This window comes from Stegostoma tigrinum, chromosome 29, assembly GCF_030684315.1.
Source record: "Stegostoma tigrinum isolate sSteTig4 chromosome 29, sSteTig4.hap1, whole genome shotgun sequence".
Lineage (NCBI taxonomy): Eukaryota > Metazoa > Chordata > Chondrichthyes > Orectolobiformes > Stegostomatidae > Stegostoma > Stegostoma tigrinum.
This window is the reverse complement of record NC_081382.1, coordinates 42,793,715-42,816,373: the sequence shown is the minus strand read 5'-3', so window position 1 is coordinate 42,816,373 and position 22,659 is coordinate 42,793,715. Positions and strand designations below refer to the sequence as shown.

General features: G+C 48.0%; 1 protein-coding gene across 1 annotated transcript; it reads right to left on the bottom strand.

Annotated features, from left to right (window-relative positions):
* Positions 1–256: 256 nt before the first annotated feature.
* On the bottom strand, positions 257–22,654 carry pmpca (peptidase, mitochondrial processing subunit alpha; the record flags this gene model as incomplete). Its single annotated transcript, XM_059638306.1, has 13 exons — positions 257–652; positions 1,938–2,082; positions 2,580–2,642; positions 2,789–2,879; positions 4,903–5,021; positions 6,754–6,846; positions 12,163–12,242; positions 13,131–13,314; positions 13,980–14,080; positions 14,925–15,019; positions 19,876–19,958; positions 21,131–21,210; positions 22,522–22,654. Coding segments are annotated over 13 exons (1,437 nt in total), but the record flags the coding sequence as incomplete, so codon positions are not given.
* Between the last annotated feature and the right edge of the window lie 5 nt (positions 22,655–22,659).

Sequence of the window (22,659 nt, the reverse complement as noted above, 5' to 3'; positions counted from 1 at the left end):
TTTCTCTTAGTTATAACACACTGTCCGTAAAGTGCAGAAACATCTTGCCTGTAACTATCAGAAAAGGCTGGCATTCTTTAAAATTAATACATTATATGGGTATTACACATCTCCAATATGAAACAAAGTCCCAGGAGGGACACAGATTAAAGCCGCCTTAGGCATTAGTACAATTAAAATTTATATAACTGGACAGAACGATCATAGTCCAGGAGCTGGTGACTGTAGCAGCATCACAAATTAAAGACACACCCAATCGTTTCAAAGCTGGTTTCATTTCACCATCTTGATATAATATCAAGTACATTAGACCACTTCTCACCCACACTGCATTCTGCTCTTCTTCTGGTCTAGTTACACACAATTATCTCTCTCTCTCTCTCTCTCTCTCTGCTCACCATAAGCAGCTCACAGTTACAAGATACCAGGACTTGAGGTGTACTGTCTCTGTTCATCAGCTGGGGACCAGGAGAAGGCCCCACTCACCGGAACAGCCTGTAAATGCGGGGTAGGCGACCGTCCTTGCTGGTCAGTGCATGCTGAATGTGCTCATACGTTGGCAAATCGCTGAGGTCTCCTAGGGCTGCCACAGCCGGCTTGCTGCGTAACATTTTCGCTGTGACCCTCTTAATATCATCTGCGCTTACCGCACCTGCAAACACAAGGGGGTTCCCCGTTAGATTGGTGAGTGTGTCCCAGGAACATGGGAGCAGGAGAGATTTACTAGGACAGTTCCAGCAAGGAGGAGCTTCAGAAGAGGGTGAAACTGCTCTCCTTCAAACAGAAGGGTTAAGTGGAGACTTATAGAGACACAAGAGTTATACAGCACAGAAACAGACCCTTCAGCCCAACTCATCCACACCGACTAGATATTCTAAACTGATCAAATTCCATTTGGCCCATATCCCTCTAAACTCTTCCTATTCATATCCACATCAAGGTGCCTTTTAAATGCTGTAACTGTACCAGCCTCCACCACTTCCTCTGGCAGCTCATTCCATATACGCACCACCCTCTGTGTAAAAAAAACTTACTCCTCTTTGCCCTCTCACTTTAAACCTATGCCCTCTATTTTTGGTCTTGCTCCACCCTATCCATGCTCCTCATGATTTTATAAACCTCTATAAAGGTCACCCCTCAGCCTCCGACGCTCCAGTGGAAGAAAGCCCCAGCCTAGTCAACCTCTCCCTATTACTCAAACCCTCTAGGCCCAGCACCATCCTTACACCTCTTCTCTAAATCCTCTCAGATTTAAGAGCATCCTTCCTATGGAACAGTTTGCTGCAGCCTTACCAATGTCCTGTACAACCACAACATGACAGGTCAACTCCTAACTCAAATGTTCTGACCAGTGTGGGCAAGCATGCCAAATACCTTCTTCACCACCCTGTCTACCTGTGAACCTGCACACCTCTGTTCAGCAACACTCCGCAGGGCCCAACCATTAACTGTATAAGTCCTGCCCTGATTTGCTTTTACAAAATGCATTACCTCATATTTATCTGAATTAAATGCTACTGAGTTTTGTAGGAGTAAATAAAGAGAAACTTTCCAGTGGCAGGGCAGTTGGTAATAAGAGGATAGCGGATTGAACAGAATCAATGAAACAGTCCAAGGGAAGATGAGGAGGATTTATTTTGTGTAGAGTGTTGCTGTTGAGAGTGCAAATGGAAAGGGCAGTGGAAGCAGATTCACCAGGAACTTTCAAAAGAGAACTGAATCAATACCTGAGGTGAGAACTTTTCAGGACTTAGAGGGGAAAGCACAGAAATTGAACAAATTAGAAATGTCTTTCAGAGATCCAGCACATCATATGCACTGACCAGTCTTTGGTGCCATAAGGCTGAAGGAGAAAGTGACTCAGGCAGTGGATTAACTGGCATCTTAAAGACAGAATGAGCACAATGCAGTCAGACTCCTGTCTTATCTCTACTCACCAATCAGTGTGCAGAGCTCCTGAGGCAGTTTTCGGGTCCCTGTTGCAAGTACCTGCCGTCCAACATCCTCAAATATAACTGGACGTGACTCCAGGTTCATCATCAGCATTGACTTCAACTGGGTCTTCGCTCGTTCCAGCTCCATCTGAGAACAAACAAACAGCAAATATCACTGTGCAGCATGAATACACACCTTCATTTCCCACAGACACTATCTAATCATGTTCCCAGAACAACAGGGACAGCGCGAGGTTACATACAGAGAAAAGCTCTCTCTCTAACACCCAGATTAGTAAAAAAGTCAGCTTGAGCTGTGGAACATTTAACAGCCAGGAGGGCAGATGTGGAACCGTCTCTCTCCAGAGAGACAATACCTCCAGCAGCAGCACAGCAGTATTGATCTGGATTAGATGCTGATGTTGCAACTGCGTGGATTAATGCAGGGATTGTCACAGCCACTGAGCTAGGGCTGGAATGGCAAAGAGAATCCTGAAAGTAGCTGGAAGTCACTTTGCACAAAGGGCCCACCAGCACTTACAGTCACTCAGAACAGCCAGCAGTGTGTATCACACTTTCTTGTATCTGTCTGTCTCTATCTGAGCTGCCTATCTGACACAAGTATTGCACAAAATCTGCACTCACCTCTCCCACTGATCCGGTCATCATAATGAATTCCCGAGTGATAATCTCCACCATCTCCCTGACCTGTACACCAGAGAAGACAATGGAGCTAAGCAGCTTGAGCCAAAAATCACAGAGGACATAATGAAATGAAGTGACAGGATGGGTTAGTGGGGTCAAATGATACAACGCAGCAGTCAGTTTATAAAAGGTGAGAGAGGGAGCAGTACCTGTCTAGGATCAGCACTTGCGTGTATACACAGGAGCCCAGTGTCCTGGTAGCTATGGTGATAGGCTGTGGCATTGTACATCCAGTGATGTCTGAGGCGGGTACGGAAGGAGGAGAAAGAGTCAGTTAGTGGGTTATTTTCAATCAGAATTCCTACGACACTGGAACACATCAACCTCTGCCTGCTGGCTGTGGGTAATGCTCTTCCTAGTCTTTCAGTCAGAGCTCCATGCGTTTGAGCCACTTCACACAGATTGCCCCAGTAATGCAGGCTGACTCTGCTAGTACCGGAGTGAGGCGAGGCGGGTGGGGGGTAGGGGGGGGGGGGGGGGGGGGGGGCGGCTGCCCTTCAGCAGACAGGTTAAATGGTGGAGGAAGGGGATGACAGGTTTTGGTCAACATTAACACTGGTCATTTATCAGGCTATTCTTAATGGGATCTTGCTGTGCATGGGTCAGCTGTTGCTTTTCCTAATAACAACAGTGGAGGAAATACTCGAGGAAATATTTCGTTGGCTATGATGTACTTTGGATGTCCTGAAGTGGTGAAAGGCGCCACAGAAATGGAGACTTTCTTCCTCGTTTCAGCTTGAATCTGCTGCCTGAGGTGTGAGGCTTTGCAATAGAGGACACAGTTTAAAAATAAGGGGTAAGCCATTTAGAACAGAGTTGAGGAAAAACTTCTTCACCCAGAGAGTGGTGGATATATGGAATGCTCTGCCCCAAAAGGCAGTGGAGGTCAAGTCTCTGGATACTTTTAAGAAAGAGATAGATAGAGCTCTTAAAGATAATGGAATCAAGGGTTATGGGGATGAGGCAGGAACAGGATACTGATTGTGGATGATCAGCCATGATCATAATGAATGGTGGTGCTGGCTCGAAGGGCCAAATGGCCTACTCCAGCACCTATTATCTATTGTCTAATAACAGCCAGAAATGTGGGTGAATCCTGTCTTTTGTTCAACGTTTATTCCTTCTTCTGTTAGCTCCAGCCATGTGTAGGGATTACAGGAATTCAGTCAGATAAAGCAGCTTCCAATCAGTGACCTCCGCCCAGGGACTGCCACCCTGCTGGAGAGCTCTCTTGCTGGACAGAGAGCATGGGGAGGGAAAACTTCATCTCTGAGGCTTGAAAATGGAGATAGAGTACATAGTTGGTAAGTGTGAGATCATTCTTTTTTGTAGGAATAACAGCAAAATGGAATATTATTTAAACTGGTGAAAAATTACAGCATGCTGCTGTGTAGAGGGACCTGGGTGTCCTTGTGCATGAATCACAAAGTTGGTTTGCAGGTGCAGCAGGTGATTAAGAAGGCAAATGGAATATTGTCCTTCATTGCTAGAGAGTTTGAGTTTAAAAACAGAGAAGTTACGCTGCAGCAGGATAGGGTGTTGGTGAGGCCATACCTGGAGTACTGTGTACAGTTTTGGTCTCCTTACTCGAGAAAGGATGTACTGGCACTGGAGAGAGTGCAGAGGAGATTCACTGGATTGATTCCAGAGTTGAGGGGGTTGGCTAGTGAAGAGAGTTTGAGTCAACTGAGACAATACCCATTGGAATTTAGAAGATTGAGGGGCAATCTTATAGAAACGTATAAAACTACGAAGGGTATATCTAAACAGGATAGAAGCGGGGAGATTGTTTCCACAGGCGGGTGAAATGAGAACTCGGGGTTATAACCTCAAAATAGCAGGGAGCAGATTTATGGCTGAGCTCAGGAGGAACCTCTTCACCCAAAGGGTTGCGAATCTGCGGAATTCCCTGCCCAGTGAAGCAGCTGAGGCTTCCTCATTGAATGTTTTTGAACAGTAAAGGAGTTAAGGGTGAAAGTAAGCAGGAGGGTAAGTAGAGCTGAGACCATGAAAAGATCAGCCATCATCTTATTGAATGATGAAGCAAATGGCCTGCTCCGGCTCCTTATGCTCTGATCTTAGCCTCCCCACGTAGGGGTTTCTGTCAAAAGCTGACACTCAGAAATAAGACACTCCCTCACACACATACCCCAGACTCGGGAGTTCTAACACCAGTCGTCCCACACAGCAGCCTGTGTGCTGGGCCAGGTCACCAGCCTCCCATAGACCCCTCCCCACGACACCCACATCTTGGGGTTCTGACCTGTTTAAGACGTTGAGGTAGAGTCTGGTGAACATTCCCTTCCCTGGACCTCCGGCTGAGAACGAGCCACCACCACCCATCATCATGTTCAGCACAGCGAAGGGGATGAAATCATCCTCCTGAAACCAAGTACAGAAATCAATTCAATTTCACTGCCTATTACAGCCACCCCAGCCCCAACGTGGATTAAACCCTGTACCGGATCTGTCCTGAGAATGTTTGTTGGGGCAGAGGGAGCTATTTTCTATTCCCATGTACTCAATCAGATGGAATCACCGTGAGGGAGAAGACCTGGGCCATTATCCCAGAGAACAATTTGCTGTTCCACAAAGGCCTGATAAAAATCTGTGTATCCCTGTAATCGCATGGCCAGGCCTTGCGTCCCACTTGCAATTGAGAAAGCCATCCCATTTTGTATTGGCTCTCACCATAAATCCAAGGACTAACATCTGAAAGCCTGTGGTGAAAGCAGAGTCCAAGAGCAACCCAGTGGACCTGAGATAATAAAGTGTGAAGCTGGATGAACACAGCAGGCCAAGCAGCATCTCAGGAGCACAAAAGCTGACGTTTCGGGCCTAGACCCTTCATCAGAGAGGGGGACGGGGAGAGGGAACTGAAATAAATAGGGAGAGAGGGGGAGGCGGACCGAAGATGGAGAAAAAGAAGATAGGTGGAGAGAGTATAGGTGGGGAGGTAGGGAGGGGATAGGTCAGTCCAGGGAAGACGGACAGGTCAAGGAGGTGGGATGAGGTTAGTAGGTAGGAGATAGAGGTGCGGCTTGGGGTGGGAGGAAGGGATGGGTGAGAGGAAGAACAGGTTAGGGAAGCAGAGACAGGCTGGGCTGATTGTGTGATGCAGTGGGGGGAGGGCACGAACTTGGCCTACAGCCCAATGGTATCAATGTGGACTTCACCAGCTTCAAAATCTCCCCTCCCCCCAGCGCATCCCAAAACCAGACCAGCCTGTCTCTGCCTCCCTAACCGGTTCTTCCTCTCACCCATCCTTTCCTCCCACCCCAAGCCGCACCTCCATTTCCTACCTACTAACCTCATCCCACCTCCTTGACCTGTCCGTCTTCCCTGGACTGACCTATCCCCTCCCTACCTCCCCACCTATACTCTCCTCTCCACCTATCTTCTTTTCTCTCCATCTTCGGTCCGCCTCCCCCTCTCTCCCTATTTATTCCAGAACCCTCCCCCCATCCCCCTCTCTGATGAAGGGTCTAGGCCCGAAACGTCAGCTTTTGTGCTTCTGAGATGCTGCTGGGCCTGCTGTGTTCATCCAGCTTCACACTTTATTATCTTGGATTCTCCAGCATCTGCGCTTCCCATTATCGCCCAGTGGACCTGACCTTGTTTTCACACATTTACACAGCCCAATGGGCAGCTCACAAAGGTAGGTCAGACTTGGCCTCCCTACCTCAAGGCACAGGGACCAACTTTAAAAGCCTCCTGGGCTGGCGCCAACACTCAGAGCAGCAGCACTTGTTGCCGATCCCTGGACACTGAGAGGTAGTGGCAGTCAGACATGTTCTAGTTTGTTTGATAAAAACTGTACGGCCCGCTCAGGGCCAGCGTCTATTGGCGGGGGACTGGAGTCACGTACACTCAGAGCAGAGAGGGGCAGCAGATTCCCCTCCCTCCACATCATGAGTGGATAATTCAACAGCTCATGGCCACCATTGCTGATTGATGATTTTTATTTCAATAATTAAACTGATCTCAAATTCCCAACTCTGTGAACTCTCACTGTGACGACATCCCAAAATCACCAAGAGACCAAAGGTGTGTGTGTGTGAGAGAGAGAGAGAGAGAGAGAGAGAGAGAGAAAGAGAGAGAAGATGGGACTCACCAGAAAGGAGCAGCTTTCCAGCCCGATCATGATGTGCGTGAGCTCTGGGATGGGAGTGGGTCCAAGGCTAACATCAGTCATGTCCTTCTCCACCTGACGAAGCAGAGAGATGGTGAGATGTGACAATCAGCAACGTCCCCATTCTGCTCTCCATCTCCACCAAACAACAGGAAGTTGCACCTCCTGGTCCAGGCAGTCAACTGGGGGAGGTGAAGGTGCACAGAAAGAGAACAACTGCTTCCAGCCTCAAAATCCTCCCTCCACATCCCAGAACCGATTCCTGTACCTCCCAATCAGCCTCACAACCTATCAACAGCCCAACCCTTTCTCCTGATCACAGAACATAGAACATCACAGCACAGTACAGGCCCTTCGGCCCTCGATGTTGTGCCGACCTGTCATACCGATCTCAAGCCCATCTAACGTACACCAATCCATGTACGTCCATATGCTTATCCAATGACGACTTAAATGTACCGAAAGTTGGTGGATCTACTACCGTTGCAGGCAAAGCGTTCCATTCCCTTACTACTCTCTGAGTAAAGAAACCACCTCTGACATCTGTCCTATATCTTTCACCCCTCAGTTTAAAGCTATGCCCCCTCGCGCTCGCCGTCACCATCCTAGGAAAAAGGCTCTCCCTATCCACCCTATCTAACCCTCTGATTATTTTATATGTTTCAATTAAGTCACCTCTCAACCTTCTTCTCTCTAATGTAAAAAGCCTCAAGTCCCTCAGCCTTTCCTCGTAAGACCTTCCCTCCATACCAGGCAACATCCTAGTAAATCTCCTCTGCACCCTTTCCAAAGCTTCCACATCCTCCTTATAATGCGGTGACCAGAACTGTACACAATACTCCAAGTGCGGCCGCACCAGAGTTTTGTACAGCTTCACCATAACCTCTTGGTTCCGGAACTCGATCCCTCTATTAATAAAAGCTAAAACACTGTATGCCGCCTTAACAGCCCTGTCAACCTGGGTGGCAACTTTCAAGGATCTGTGTACATGGACACCGAGATCTCTCTGCTCACCTACACTACTAAGAATCTTACCATTAGCCCAGTACTTTGCCTTCTGGTTACTCCTACCAAAGTGCATCACCTCACACTTGTCCGCATTAAACTCCATTTGCCACCTCTCAGCCCAGCTCTGCAGCTTATCTATGTCTCTCTGCAACCTACAGCATCCTTCGTCACTATCCACAACTCCACCGACCTTAGTGTCGTCTGCAAATTTACTAACCCATCCTTCTACGCCCTCATCCAGGTCATTTATAAAAATGACAAACAGCAGTGGACCCAACACCGAACCGTGCGGGACACCACTAGTAACTGGTCTCCAGGATGAACATTTCCCATCAACTACCACCCTCTGTCTTCTTTCAGCAAGCCAATTTCCGATCCAAACTGCTATATCTCCCACAATTCCATTCCTCCGCATTTTGTACAATAGCCTACTGTGGGGAACTTTATCGAACGCCTTGCTGAAATCCATATACACCACATCAACCGGTTTACTCTCATCTACCTGTTTGGTCACTTTCTCAAAGAACTCAATAAGGTTTGTGAGGCACGACCTTCCCTTCACAAAACTGTGCTGACTATCCCTAATCAATTTATTCTTTTCTAGATGATTATAAATCCTATCCCTTTTAACCTTTTCCAACACTTTACCAACAACTGAGGTAAGGCTCAATGGTCTATAATTACCAGGGCTTTCTCTACTCCCCTTCTTGAACAGGGGAACCACATTTGCTATCCTCCAGTCGTCTGGCACTATTCCTGTAGACAATGACGAGTTAAAGATCAATGCCAAAGGCTCGGCAATCTCCTCCCTGGCTTCCCAGAGGATCCGAAGATAAATCCCATCCGGCCCAGGGGATTTATCTATCTTCACGCTCTGTAGGATTTCTAATACCTCTTCCTTGTGAACCTCAATCCCACCTAGTCTAGTAGCCTGTATCTCAGTATTCTCGACAACATTGTCGTTTTCTAGAGTGAATACTGTTGAAAAATATTCATTTAGTGCTTCCCCTATCTCCTCTGACTCCACACACAACTTACCACCACTATCCTTGATTGGCCCTAATCTTACTCTCGTCATTCTTTTATTCCTTATATACCAATAGAAAGCCTTAGGGTTTACCCTGATCCTATCCGCCAACAGCTTCTCATGTCTCCTCCTGGCTCTTCTGAGCTCTCTCTTTAGGTCTTTCCTGGCTACCTCGTAGCCCTCAAGCGCCCTAACTGAGCCTTCACATCTCATCCTAACATAAGCCTTCTTCTTCCTCTTGACCAGAGATTCCATCTCCTTCGTAAACCATGGCTCCCGCGCTCTACAGCTTCCTCCCTGCCTGACTGGTACATACTTATCTAGGACACACAGGGGCTTTTCCTTGAATAAGCTCCACATTTCTAATGTGCCCATCCCCTGCAGTTTCCTTCCCCATCCTATGCTCCCTAAATCTTGCCTAATCTCATCATAATTTCCTTTCCCCCAGCTATAACTCTTGCCCAGTGGCATACACCTATCCCTTTCCATCACTAAAGTAAACATAACAGAATTATGATCGCTATCACCAAAGTGCTCACCTACTTCCAAATCTAACACCTGGCTGGGCTCATTACCCAGTACCAAGTCTAATGCGGCTTCGCCCCTTGTTGACCTATCTACATACTGTGTCAGGAAGCCCTCCTGCACACACTGGACAAAAACTGACCCATCTATAATACTCTAACTATAGCCTTCCCAGTCAATATTTGGAAAGTTGAAGTCCCCCAAGACAACTACCCTGTCTCTCTCACTCCTGTCAAGAATCATCTTTGCTATCCTTTCCTCTACATCTCTGGAACTATTCGGAGGCCTAGAGAAAACTCCCGACAGGGTGACCTCTCCTTTCCTGTTTCTCATCTCAGCCCATACTACCTCAGTTGACGAGTCCCCAAACATCCTTTCTGCAACTGTAATACTGTCGTTGACGAACAATGCCACACCTCCCCTTCTTTTACTAACTTCTCTGTTCTTACTGAAACATCCAAATCCCGGAACCTGCAACAACCATTCCTGCCCCTGCTCTATGCATGTCTCTGAAATGGCCACAACATCGAAGTCCTTGATCCCTGTCCCTTAGTGCCATAGCGAGACACAGACAGAGAGAGATGGATGGGGAGAGAGAGACTGACAGACACGCAGAGAAAGAGACAGACAGGCAGGGCATTCCAGGAGCTAGGGATCAACCCTGGTTCAAAGGACAGTGCAGGAGGTCATGCCAGGAGCAGCACCAGGTATACCTGAAGATGGGGTATCAACTTGGTGAAGCCACTAAACAGGACTACTTGCATGCCAAACAGTGAAAGCACAAAGTGATAGACAGAGGTAAGCAACCCTACAACCAACAGATCAGATCTAAGCTCTGCAGTCCTGCCATATTCAGTTGTGAATAGTGATGGACAATTGAACAACGCACTGGAGGAGGAGGATCCACAGACATCCTCATCCTCAATGATGGAAGAACCAAGCTGTCAGTGCAAAGGATAAGGGTGAAGCAATCACAGCAATCTTCAGCTAGAAGTGCCAAGTGGACGATCCATCATGTCCTCCTTCAGTGGTCCCCATCATTACAGACGCCAGTTTTCAGCCAATTCGATTCACTCCACGTGATATCAAGAAATGGCTAGAGACACCGGATACTGCACAGGCGACCAGCCCTGATAACATTCCGGCAATAGGACTGAAGACTTGTGCTCCAGAACATGTGCTCCCCGAGCCAAGCTGCTCCAATTCAGTTACAACTCTGGTATCTACCCGACAATGTGGAAAAATACTTAAATATGTCCTGTACAGAAAAAGCAGGGCAAATCCAACCCGGCCAATTACCACCCCTTCAGTCTCTTCTCAATCGTCAGTAAAGTGATGGAAGGTGTCAGTAACAGGGCTATTAAGCAGCACCTGCTCAGAAATAACCTGCTCAGTGACACGCAGTTTGGGGTCCGCCAGGGCCACTCAGCTCCTGACCTCATTACAGACTTGGTTCAAACATGGTCAAAAGCAGTGAATTCCAGAGGTGAGGTGAGAGTGACAGCCCTTGATATCAAGGCTGCATTCGACTGAGTGTGGCATCAAGGAGCCCTGGCAAAGCTGCAATCAGTGGGTATCGGGGGCAAATGCTCCAGTGGTTGGAATCATACCTGACATAGATGAAGATGGTCGTGATTATGAGAAGTCAATCAGCTCAGCTCCAGGACGTCTCTGCAGGAGTTCCTCAGGGTAGTGTTCTAGGCCCAACCATCTTCAGCTGCTTCATCAATGCCCTTCCCTCCAACATAAGGTCAGAAATGGGGATGTTCGCCGATGCTTGTACAATGTTCAGCACCATTCGTGACTCCTCAGATACTGAAACAATCCATGTTCACATGCAGCAAGATCTGGACAATACCCAGGCTTGGGCTGACAAGTGGCAAGTGACACCCACAGCACACAAATGCCAGGCTATGACCATCACCAATAAGAGACAATCTATCCACCGGATCATGACATTCAATGGTGTTACTAACACTGAATCCGCCACTATCGACATCCTGAGGGTTACCATTGACCAGACACTCACTGGACTCACCACATAAACACAATGGCTACATGACTAGGCCAGAAGCTGGGAATACTGCAGCAAGTAACTCATCTCCTGACTCCTGAAAGCCTGTCCACCGTCTACAAGGCACAAGTCAGGAGTGGGATGGAATACTCCCCACTTGCCTGGATGGGGGCAGCCCCAACAACACTCAAGAAGCTCGACACCATCCAGGACAAAGCAGCTGCTTGATTGGCACCACATCCACAAACGTCCCACTCCCTCCATCACTGACGCTCAGTAGCAGCAGTGTGTACCATCTACAAGATGCACTGAGGAAATTCAACAAAGATCCTCAGACAGCACCTTCCAAACCCACGACCACTTGCATTTAGAAGGACAAGGGCTGCAGATACATGGGAACACCACCCCCCTGCAAGTTCCCCTCCGAGCCACTCATCACCCTGACTTGGAAATACATCGCCTTTCCTTCACTGTCGCTGGGTCAAAATCCTGGAATTCCCTCCCTAAGGGCATTGTGGGTCAACGCCCAGCAGATGGACTGCAGCAGTTCAAGAAGGCAACTCACGCCCACCTTCTCAAGGGCAACTAGGGATGGGCAGTAAATGCTGGGCCCAGCCAGTGATGCCCACATCCCAAAATGAACAGAAAAACACAGAGGGGTGCAATGGCACTGACAAGAAATGACTCCCTTCTACTACCCCCCAGTGTGGAATTACAGTGCAACAACTGCAGATCAGCATAGAATTGTCTACTTTCCCAGAGAATTCCTCACTCAAACCTGGGATGTCCACTGCTGCCTGACAGGGCAGCAACTTACCTTCACAATTCCCCCTGTGTACTGGGAGATCGAGTGGTCAACATCAGTGGGCCTTCCTGACCCCCAAACAGGGGTGTAACCTGAGAGGGGTTGAAATGAAACACAATAATCAGTCCAAGGTGGTCAGCTCCAACTGCATGCTCCATCCCCATGATGGCCTCTGCCTCAACACTGCAGCAACTGTGTCTCAGAGGTTCAGGGTTTGGGACAGAGATTTCACTAAATACTCCAGGGTGACGTCCCCACTGCATCGCTGAGGGAGCGCCATCGGTGGGTCAGTGCCGAGTGAGCGCCGCGCTGTCGGAGGGTCGGCGCTGAAAGAGTAGGCACTGTCAGAGGGTCAGTGCCGAGGGAGCGCCGCGCTGTCAGAGGGTCGGTGCTGAAAGATTGGGCACTGTCGGAGGGTCAGTGCTGAGGGAGTGGGCATTGTCGGAGGGTCAGTGCTGAGGGAATGGGCACTGTCAGAGGGTCAGTGCTGAGGGAGTGGGCACTGTCAGAGGGTCAGTGCCGAGGGAGCGCCGCGCTGTCGGAGGGTCGGCGCTGACAGAAAACCAGTGTTGTGGACATCGTGACTTTGAGAAGAGAGCTTCAGTTGAGGAGTGTATGTCTTACGTGTCACTGAGTGGAAACAATGCTGAGTTGATCTTCTTCCTTGAACAGTGGCAGTGACCACCCTAAAGGGATCTAATGGAATAACTAATCCACTGGTGATCAGTTGATAGAAGGGTCTCTGTCTTCCAGAGCTCTGTTGCTCTGGAGCATGCTGCCTGAAAGGGCGAATGAAACTAATTGAATGAGGAAGAGAGCAGGGGGTGGAGCTGCAAATGAGGTAGCCTGCACACAATCAGCTGATTGGCTTCTTGTGTTTTGGCTGCTGGAGCAGGTTTGATATTTTGGCATTTGCGAAGCCTCTCTCATTGGCAGACAATAAAAGCTCAGCGGCAAGGTGCTTGACGCAGCCACCGTACCCAGCAGGTATTTCTTTGCATGCTCCACCAGTTGGTCATGATCAACTCCAACTCCAGCCAACACCAGCCTATCTGCTGTGTAGTAATTCCTCAGGAACGAGTGAAGCAGCTTCTGATCGATCTTGTCCACATTCTCTGCGGGACAGAACCTGGGCAGTCCCACCGTATTGTCCCGGTAAGCTGCCTGGTGAGAGAAAGGAGAAACCATTCATGCTGTGCTCAAACCCCAGCCACCCATTAAACACTCAGCTATACCCCAAAACGAGAAACAGGCTCCTTTTGTCTTGGAGGGGGCAGGATGAAAAACAGACACTGCAGCACTTTTAGAAGATTCGGGTGACACTCCCTCTGAACTGTCTTCAGATTTGGAGGCCTCAGCTCTGTAATAATTTGATGGTGTTTGAGGGGTGCCTAGACAAGGCTGGTATTCCCTCACACGGAGCACATTCAGGGACGATCTATTCAAGATGTTTCTGATGAGTAAGGGTTTGACACGGTCAATCAAGAGAAAACATTTCCTGTTGTTAGGCTGGGTGCAGCGAAGGAGTAAGGCAAGGGATGCAGGGTCAGTGCCGAGGGAGCGCCGCACCGCCGGAGGCTCAGTGCCGAGGGAGCACCGCACCGCCGGAGGGTCAGTGCCGAGGGAGCACCGCACCGCCGGAGGGTCAGTGCCGAGGGAGCACCGCACCGCCGGAGGGTCAGTGCTGAGGGAGTGGGCTGAGGAAGCAGACAGAGATCCAGGTCTTTCACTGTGTATCTGCTTGCAACATCTGCTATCGCCACAAACCTCAGTTCGCTTGTCACAGACACTGCGTCCTTCAACCTGGGATACTGGAAAAGTGACATTACCGCATGAATCATCTCTGTCAGGAGGGGCTCGGGGTCTGGTCGCATCTGCAAATCTTCCAGCTCAAAGCGGACTGACAGGCGCATCATTTCCAACTCCTCGTCTGTTGTAACAAACAAATTGACAAAAACATGACTGTGTGCCCTGGACCCTGTCCGTGGACAGTCCCGTGTGAACGCTCTGAGGCCGAGAGTTTGAATTCATGGCATGGCACGTGGTGGGAAGTGTTGTGGGGAGGTGATGGCCTACTGGGATTAGCACTGGCCTGTTAATCCAGAGACCCAGCTCATGTTCTGGGGCCCCGAGTATGAATCCCACAACTAGATGGTGGAATTTAAATTCAGTAAATATCTGGAATTAAGAGTCTAATGATGACCATGGTTCCGTTGTCAATTATTGGAAAAAACCCAACAGGTTCACTAGTGTCCTTTAGGGGAGGAAACTGCCATCCTTACCTGGTGTGGCTCCACATCTGAAAGCAGACCCACAGCAATGAGGTTGAATGTCACCTGCTCTCTGAGCAATAAATGCTGGGCTCCTACATCCAGTTAAAAATTAAAGAGAGGCAGACAGATGCTGTACAGCCAGGAGCAAATCCAGCTGTGGATATTCCCTTCCAACAGGGTTCCATCCCCCTCCTCCTGCCCCCTGGGCTGCTATCGGACTGTCCCTGCCTGCTCTCACCCTGTGGCTCGCCTCTCTCGGAGCTCCAGCTTGTAAAGCAGCCAGGCAGAGAAAGCTGCTGACTCTTTTCAGGCCCAACAGGAGGGAAAAGCAGTTGGAGTGACCCCTCCCACACTCTCTGTTCTAAATCTGACTCACGGCCATTCCATGAACCAGGAGTAACATTAATGCTGGGCTCAGACCAGCTGGTGAACACAAACCCATACCTTTCATTATGATTGCACAAGGTTAAATGAAGCTCTCTGCTCCCGTATCCCCATTACCTGTTAATCTTGGTTGAAGCACCACATCGGCCAAGAGATTGACCATAGTTTCCAAACCCTTCACCTCTGCAGAAACGGCAAACATTGTTGTGTCCCTGCAAGAGGATCGCAAGCAACGATCAACCCTGGTCACTGGGAAATCTTCAAACCCGCACCGAGTCTGGAAGTGTTCTTTACACCCACACTTCACTGCTCCACAGCCCCATTTCATTTTATTCCTTTCTCCTCCCTCCGTTTATCCAGCTGTCCCCTCCCCTACTCTCTGTTTGCTCACCCACCAGGCCCACTCCAGCTCCATTGTGCCCAATCTGTCTGCCATTATAGTGTGTGAGCAGTAACATCACCATCTCACCCCTTTCCAGCTCTGACCACACTCCATCCCAATCCAGCCTCCCTCATCCAAGCAGCAGTTTACGCAGAGCAGGAATGGGCCCTTGGCCCAGGATGCTGTGCCCTGCTGCCTGCCCTTGGTGCACATCCATCCAGTCCTTGCATATTCAGGTGCTTATCTAAAAGTTCCCTAAACACCCCCATCTCCCCTGCCTACACACTCCTACGACTCTCTGTGTAAAACACTTATCCCTCACATCTCCTTTGAGCTTTCCCCCTCTCACCTTAAGTGCATGCCCCTGGTATTAGACATTTCAGCTCTGGGAAAAAGATTCTGACTGTCATCCCTATTTAAGTATCTCATAATTTCACAGACTTCTATCAAGTTACCCCTCAGCCTTATCCAGAGAGAACAACCCAAGTTTTTATAGCCTCTTCTTATAGCTGACACCGTCTAATGCAGGCAGCATCCCGGTAACCCTCTTCTGCACCCTCTGAAAGCCTCCACATCCATTCTACATTGTGATGACCAGAATTGAAGCAATACACTAAGTGTGGCCGAACCAAGGTCTTAAAAAGCATCATGAATCCTGATTCTTGTACTCCATTCCCCAACCAATAAAGGCAAGTATGCCATACTCCTTCTTTCCCACCCTATCTACTCACATGGCCACTCTCAGGGAGCTACAGACTTGAACCCCAAGATCCCTCTGTATATCAATGATGTTCAGGATCCTGCCATGAACTGATTCCATTTCTGTAACATTTGATCTCCCAAAGTGCAGCACCTGGCACTTACCCAGGTTAAACTCCATCTGCCATTTCTCTGACCATATCTGCAACTGATCCACATCCTGCTATATCCTTTCACAACCTTCTACACTATCCACCACTCCACTGATCTTTGTGTTGTCTGCAAACTTACTAACCCACCATCTACATTCCATCCAAGTCATTTACATACATCACAAACAGAGGTCCCAGTACAGATCCCTGCAGAGCACACTAGTCAAGGGCCTCCATCACGTAAATAAAAACTAAAAGAACTGCAGATGCTGTAAATCAAGAACACAAACACAAGTTGCTGGAAAAGCTCAGTGGGTCTGGCAGCAGTGAAGAAAAAGATTCAGAGTTAACGTTTCAGGTCCAGTGACCATTCCTCGGTTCTGTCTTCAATGGGCAGGCCAATTCTGAATCCATGCTGCCATGGCACTGCGGATCCCAAGCATCTTAATCTTCTGGATGAGCCTTCCATGAGTAACTTTACTGAAATCAATGCAGACAACATCCACTGCTCTACTCTCATTGAATTTTTCAAGGAGGTGATGAAGGTGATCAATCAAGTCAGTAAGACCTGCCCTGCCCTGCACAAAGCCATACTGACTGTCCCTAATTAGGCCATGCTTTTCCAAGTATGCATAAAACTTATCTAAGAATTCTTTACAACAGCTTCCTAAGACTCAAAATGAGACTTACTGGTCTGTAGTTTCTAGGATTATCCCTATTTCCCTTCTTGAGCAGAGGTGTATCTAACTGGGATGTCTCCAGTGGCTAGCAAGGATACAAAGATCTCAGTGAAGGCCCCAATAATCACCCCTCTTACCTCTCTCGATATCCTGCGGCAGATACCATCAGGACCCAGCGACTTATTCACTTTAAAGCTCTTCTAGACACCCAACACCACTTCTTTCTTCATCTCAAAATGCCTCAGCACATTGGCACGCTCGCACAAATCTCACTATCCACCACGTCCTTCTCCTGCGTGAATACCATTGCAACGTAATTTAGGATCTCACCTAAATCATCTGCCTCCAAGCACAAACTCCCTCCTTTATCTTTGAGTGGTCCTACCTTCTTCCTAGTGATCCTCTCGTTTTTAATGTATCTACAGAATGCCTTGGGATTCTCTCTAACCCTACTTGCCAAGTTCATTTCATGGCCTCTCCTTGCACCCCTAATTCTCTGCTTGAGTACTTTCCTGCTTTCTTTATATTCCTCACGGGTCCTGTCCAATCTAAGCTTCCTGAACCTTACATATGCTTTTTCTCCCCCTTCTACTAAATTCACCATTTCCCTCGTTATTCTTGTCCTTCCTCCTTACTGGAACATATTGGTTCGAACTCTCCCCAGCAGGTCTTTAAAAGTTCCGGCATTTCAAATGTGGACCTGCCTGATAACGGCTCTTCCCAATTACCATTCCCCAGATCCTGCCTAATACCAAACGTAATTTTCCCTCCCCCAGTTTAGTACCTTCCTGCAAGGTCCTGACTTATCCTTGTTGATAGCTATCTTAAAACTTCAAGAGTTGTGATCACTGTTTCCAAAATGCTCTCCCACTGAAAGATCAGTCACCTGGCCAGGCTCGTTTGCCAGTACATGGTCCAGTATGGCCCCTCCTCTAGCAGGACTGCTTCAAGAAGCCCTTTTAGATGCACTTAACAAATTCTGCCCTGTTTGAGCCTCTTGCTCTCAGGGAGTCCCAGTTAACACTGGGGAAGTTAGAGTCACTCCCAATGACAACTCTGTTTTTATTGCACCTTTCCATGGTGTGCCTACATATTTGTTTCTCAATCTTGCGGTGGCTCTTGGGGAGGCCTAGAATATCCAATCAGTGTGATTGCATTGATCTTATTTTTGAGGTGTACCCATATTGCCTCAGTGGATGAGCCATCCTGCATCTCTTCTCTGATTGCAGATGTAACATTCTCTCTGATTAGCAATGCAACATGCTGAGTAGCAGCTGGGACACAGCTGCAGCTACCAGTATTGAATGGGGTGACTCCTGTGTATTCAGGAAAACACACTGCAACACCACCCATAAAAACATGGAGCAGCTCCCCCCACAGAATGGGGTGGTGGTGGGGGGGGGGGGGGTGAAGACGAGACACACACACACTCACACACTGAAGTTTCTCATCTGAGCTAGAACGGTTGAGAACAATGAAGAGACACAATATAAGGAAGTGAGAAAGAAGTGTTATGATAGGCTCCAAAACACCACCAGAGAGAACTGAAAGAACTTTGTTTTTATTACTGACTAGAGAGACACCAGTGGAAAATAATGGCACAGATTTTCTTTCCTATAGCACCTTGTTTTCTGCTCATCAAGTCTACAACCCCCTGGACTCAAGACCGAATTCAACAATTTTAGGGTTTGAGACACTTCCTCCAATATCTCCATCCGAAACCCCACACACCAGGCCTTGTTAACACATGGTCTGCTATTACACACTACCCACCATTAGCCACTAACTGTCCCCATTAGCAGCCATTCATTATCCTGGGCTGATCGTTATCTACTCCGTGTCTGTCCAACTGCTCTTCTCTCTTTTTGGGCTCTATCTCCACCCATCATTTACTCCTTACTCCCTACCCCCACCCTATCTTCTGCACAAAAAGCAACTTTTATCCAGCTATCAGAGAGAGTAGGAACTGCAGATGCTGGAGATTCTGAGATAACAAGGTGTAGAGCTGGATGAACACAGCAGGCCAAGCAGCATCAGAGGGGCAGGAAAGTTTGACGTTTCAGGCCTAGACCCTTCTTCAAAAAAATCTCTTTTATCTAGCTATCACCAGTTCTGGAGCAGGGTCACCAAACCTAAAACATTAACTTGGATTTCTCTTCACAGAAGTTGTCAGACCTGCTGAACTTTTCCAGTAATGTCTGTTTTTTATTTTCCTAACCATTGTTTACGCTGGTCCCAAGTCTCTTTTCCACCACAAACACAAAAACACCCCTTCCCTCTCAATAACACACGCTTTAACAGAGATAATAAACTGTGAGGCTGGATGAACACAGCAGGCCAAGCAGCATCTCAGGAGCACAAAAGCTGACGTTTCGGGCATAGACCCTTCATCAGAGAGTCTAGGCCTGAAACGTCAGCTTTTATGCTCCTGAGATGCTGCTTGGCCTGCTGTGTTCATCCAGCTTCACACTTTGTTATCTTGGATTCTCCAGCATCTGCAGTTCCCATTATCACGCTTTAACAGAGATATGTTTCAGAGATAGTAGGAACTGCAGATGCTGGAAAATCTGAGATTACAAAGTGTAGAGCTGGATGAACACCGCAGAACAAGCAGCATCAGAGGAGCAGGAAAGTTGATGTTTCAGGCCTAGACCCTTCTTCAGAAAAGATTTCTGAAGAAGTGCCCAGGCCTGAGACATCAACTTTCCTGCTCCTCTGATGCTGCTTGGCCTGCTGTGTTCATCCAGCTCTACACCTTGTAATCTTTAAAAGAGATCTGGTGATTTCTGATCTCCTGTCTAACAAGCAGTAACAGCACCTGTTACAATCCCTCTGCCACCTGAGGTCAGCTCTGATTGTCACTGGGACCAGAATTCTCTGCAAACTGCACTCACAAACAGCATCAACCTGTAAGATACCACACAGGCCGTCCCAATTAAAATACCATGCGACCACACAAGATGATCTAAAAGAATCACACAGCCGAGACCAACAGGCCACACACACTGAAAGGAAACGAGCAGAACGGTTCCCATTGTATGCAGTCCAAGAAACCCCTCAATGACCGCCTCCTGAGCATGAGCTTTCAGAGCTACTCACTGAAGGAGCAATTCACAGGGTTCCAAAGCACAGCTGTCAATCTGCGTTACACTGACCTGGAAGACTGGCAATCACAGATGCCTCCGTGTTTCTCCAGTGTGTGCAGGATCTCATCCTTTGAGCCAAACTGTGCGGTGGACTGATGACAAAAACACAACGCCAATTACAGTTCCAAAGCTCGTGAGTTAAGCAAGCAACATCCTACACCCCTTCCCATCATGAGCCTTAAACACTATTCCCTCAGCCTCAATCTTCCAGCTGAACTGACTGCAGGTGAGCCCTGGTCAGACAACAAGGTACAGAAGAATAGGAGATAATGGATTAAAAACAATGTTCTTTGGTGAGACTCAGTTTGAAGTAAACCATCCAGAGAAGTCTCAGACTGAAACCCTGTCATTGTGACAAGAGTGTTCATGAAACTGGCTACGGAGGAGGGAAACAAAACACAAATCAGTGTTCTCACCCCCTCATCACTATCCAAAGATTGTCTGAAAGAATGGAAAAACAATCTCATTGAAAGATCTGAAAATCTTCAGCGTCTTGACGAGACAGAGACTGAGAAACCACTCCGTTCTGGCTGGAGGTCACATTCTCAGGAGAAGGGGTCAGCCACTTCAGATTCAGAAAAGGAACAATTTCTTCACTTGGTTGTAAATCTTTGGAATTCCTGACCCCAGGGAGCTTGTGGTGGCTATAGGAAACAGCACCAAGGGATGTAGGGATATGGGCTCGAGCAGGACACTGCAGCTGAGCTGGGAGGTCAGTCATGATTTTGTTGAATTGTGGCCAAGCAGCCTCCCTCACCCCGTGTCCAGATGTTATCTCTCCCTCGTCTTCCCCCCCACCCCCAGGTGCACCATATCACTGGATGGCATGGTGTGACAGCCGAGCCGATGCCACTTTCTGGCATCATGTCAAGATCCGCCACTGACAGCTTCACAGGAAGTGGCCATTCAGCCCTCTGTATCTGTGATGCCTCTTGAAAGATCCAAACAGTTTGCCCAACACCACCCCACCCTCTCTTTCCCCATAGCTCCGAAAAGTTCTCTTTTCAAGTATGTTTTCAATTTCCTTTAGAAAATCTCCATTAAAATCAGTTTCCATTGTCCTTTCATATAGCACATTCCAGATCATAACTCAAATTAAAAAGAAAATAATTTAATTTCTTAGTATATCATTAATTGTCTTCACTTGGACAACAAGTTAACTTTCAGACCATATCTGCACATTTTAGTTTATAAATACGTGCGGCTGACCCAGTCTGTTAAGATTCTGGATAAAACAAAATGGAAGGAATATGTCATTACTTACTGAGAAGGCCAGTTTTTCTATAAAGTGGGAGATTCCACTCGGATATCTCGCCTCGTGCCTCGATCCTGCATTTGCTAAAACTGAAGAACATGATCGCATTAGGAGCAGATCTCCGAACCAGCATCTCACCTGATCTGACCATGATAAATCTGCAAAACACCAGACAGCTAGGACTGATGTCAAGTGTTACCAGCAGAGTCAGGTGAAAGTGTGATGTGGACAGCAAACTAGAATAGCGAGAGAATTTTGGGAGGGGTTTCCAGGGAGCAGGGATGAGGTCAACAAATGCCTTGAATTGGTAGGTCAGGGATAGAAAGAATGGCATGAACAGAAAATGTAGACAGAGCTTGAAGTGGAGAGGTAGCTTACAGAGCAAACATAACTAGATAACCTCTGAAGAAGGGCCCAGACCTGAAATGTCAGCTTTCCTGCTCGGCCTACTGTTATCTCAGATTCATCGACAGTTCCTACTAACTCCATAACTAAAGATGATTGTTTTCCTCATGTCTGTGTACGTGTAGCCAGTGAACACCCATTTTGGGGGACAGTGTACACCTCCGCGGCAACATGTAGCAACAATCCACCTGAAGATGGCATGAGGGTGGCTCATGGCATTTGCACTGACACCACAGTTTCTGCAGCGATATCGATTAGGGGAACAGATTCTGCTCCAATTGACAGTTTGCACCTTTATCAGCTTCTGACTGGGGCAACACCTTGTACAGAAAGCTACAGAACCCACTCCTTCACTCCCCAAAGCCTGTCCACCATCTATAAAGCAATGTCAGGAGTGTGACGGAATACTCCCCACTTGCCTGGATGGGTGCAGCCCCAACAAGACTGAAGAAATTCAACACCATCCAGGACAAAGCAGCCGCGTGATTGGCATCACACTTACAAACATTCACTCTTCCACCACCAAAACACAGTTCCAGCGTGTACGATCTACAACGTGCACAAAAATGCAAGCTTCCCTTACAACTGACTCCAATAAAGTATTAAAAATACAAACAGACAAGAGCTGTCCCATTCTTCAAAATAGTGTCAGGAATCTTCTACATTTGACTGATATGGTCCCGATTTAACGTCTCAACCAGAGGACGGTGTCTCCATGACTGCAGTTCTCCATTGGTGAAGATATTTGTGATTTATCCTGCCGTTTGGTCCTTTCAGGGAATTCAATCCAAATCACTATACAGCTGGACAAATTACTTCAAGAGCTGCAAACTGTACATAACAAGATCCCATAAACAGCTAAAGCTCAGACGGCAGGTTCGTTGTGACGCTGGGGTATATGGAGGTTAACACAAGTCTGATAGGGGGTAAGGGGACCCGGTGAATTCTGACACCACACTCCACCTGTAACCACACACCCGCTGCCCAGCACTGACCTCCGACTGTGCAGAATTGTCCAAACTTGTCCTGCGAGGCCACTCGCAGCCCATTCTCCAGCACCGTGATCCGGGTCTCGTACTTGTGTTCTCCACTGACTGTGGCGAAGACCGGCTTTGGGAGATTGGGAAGTGGGG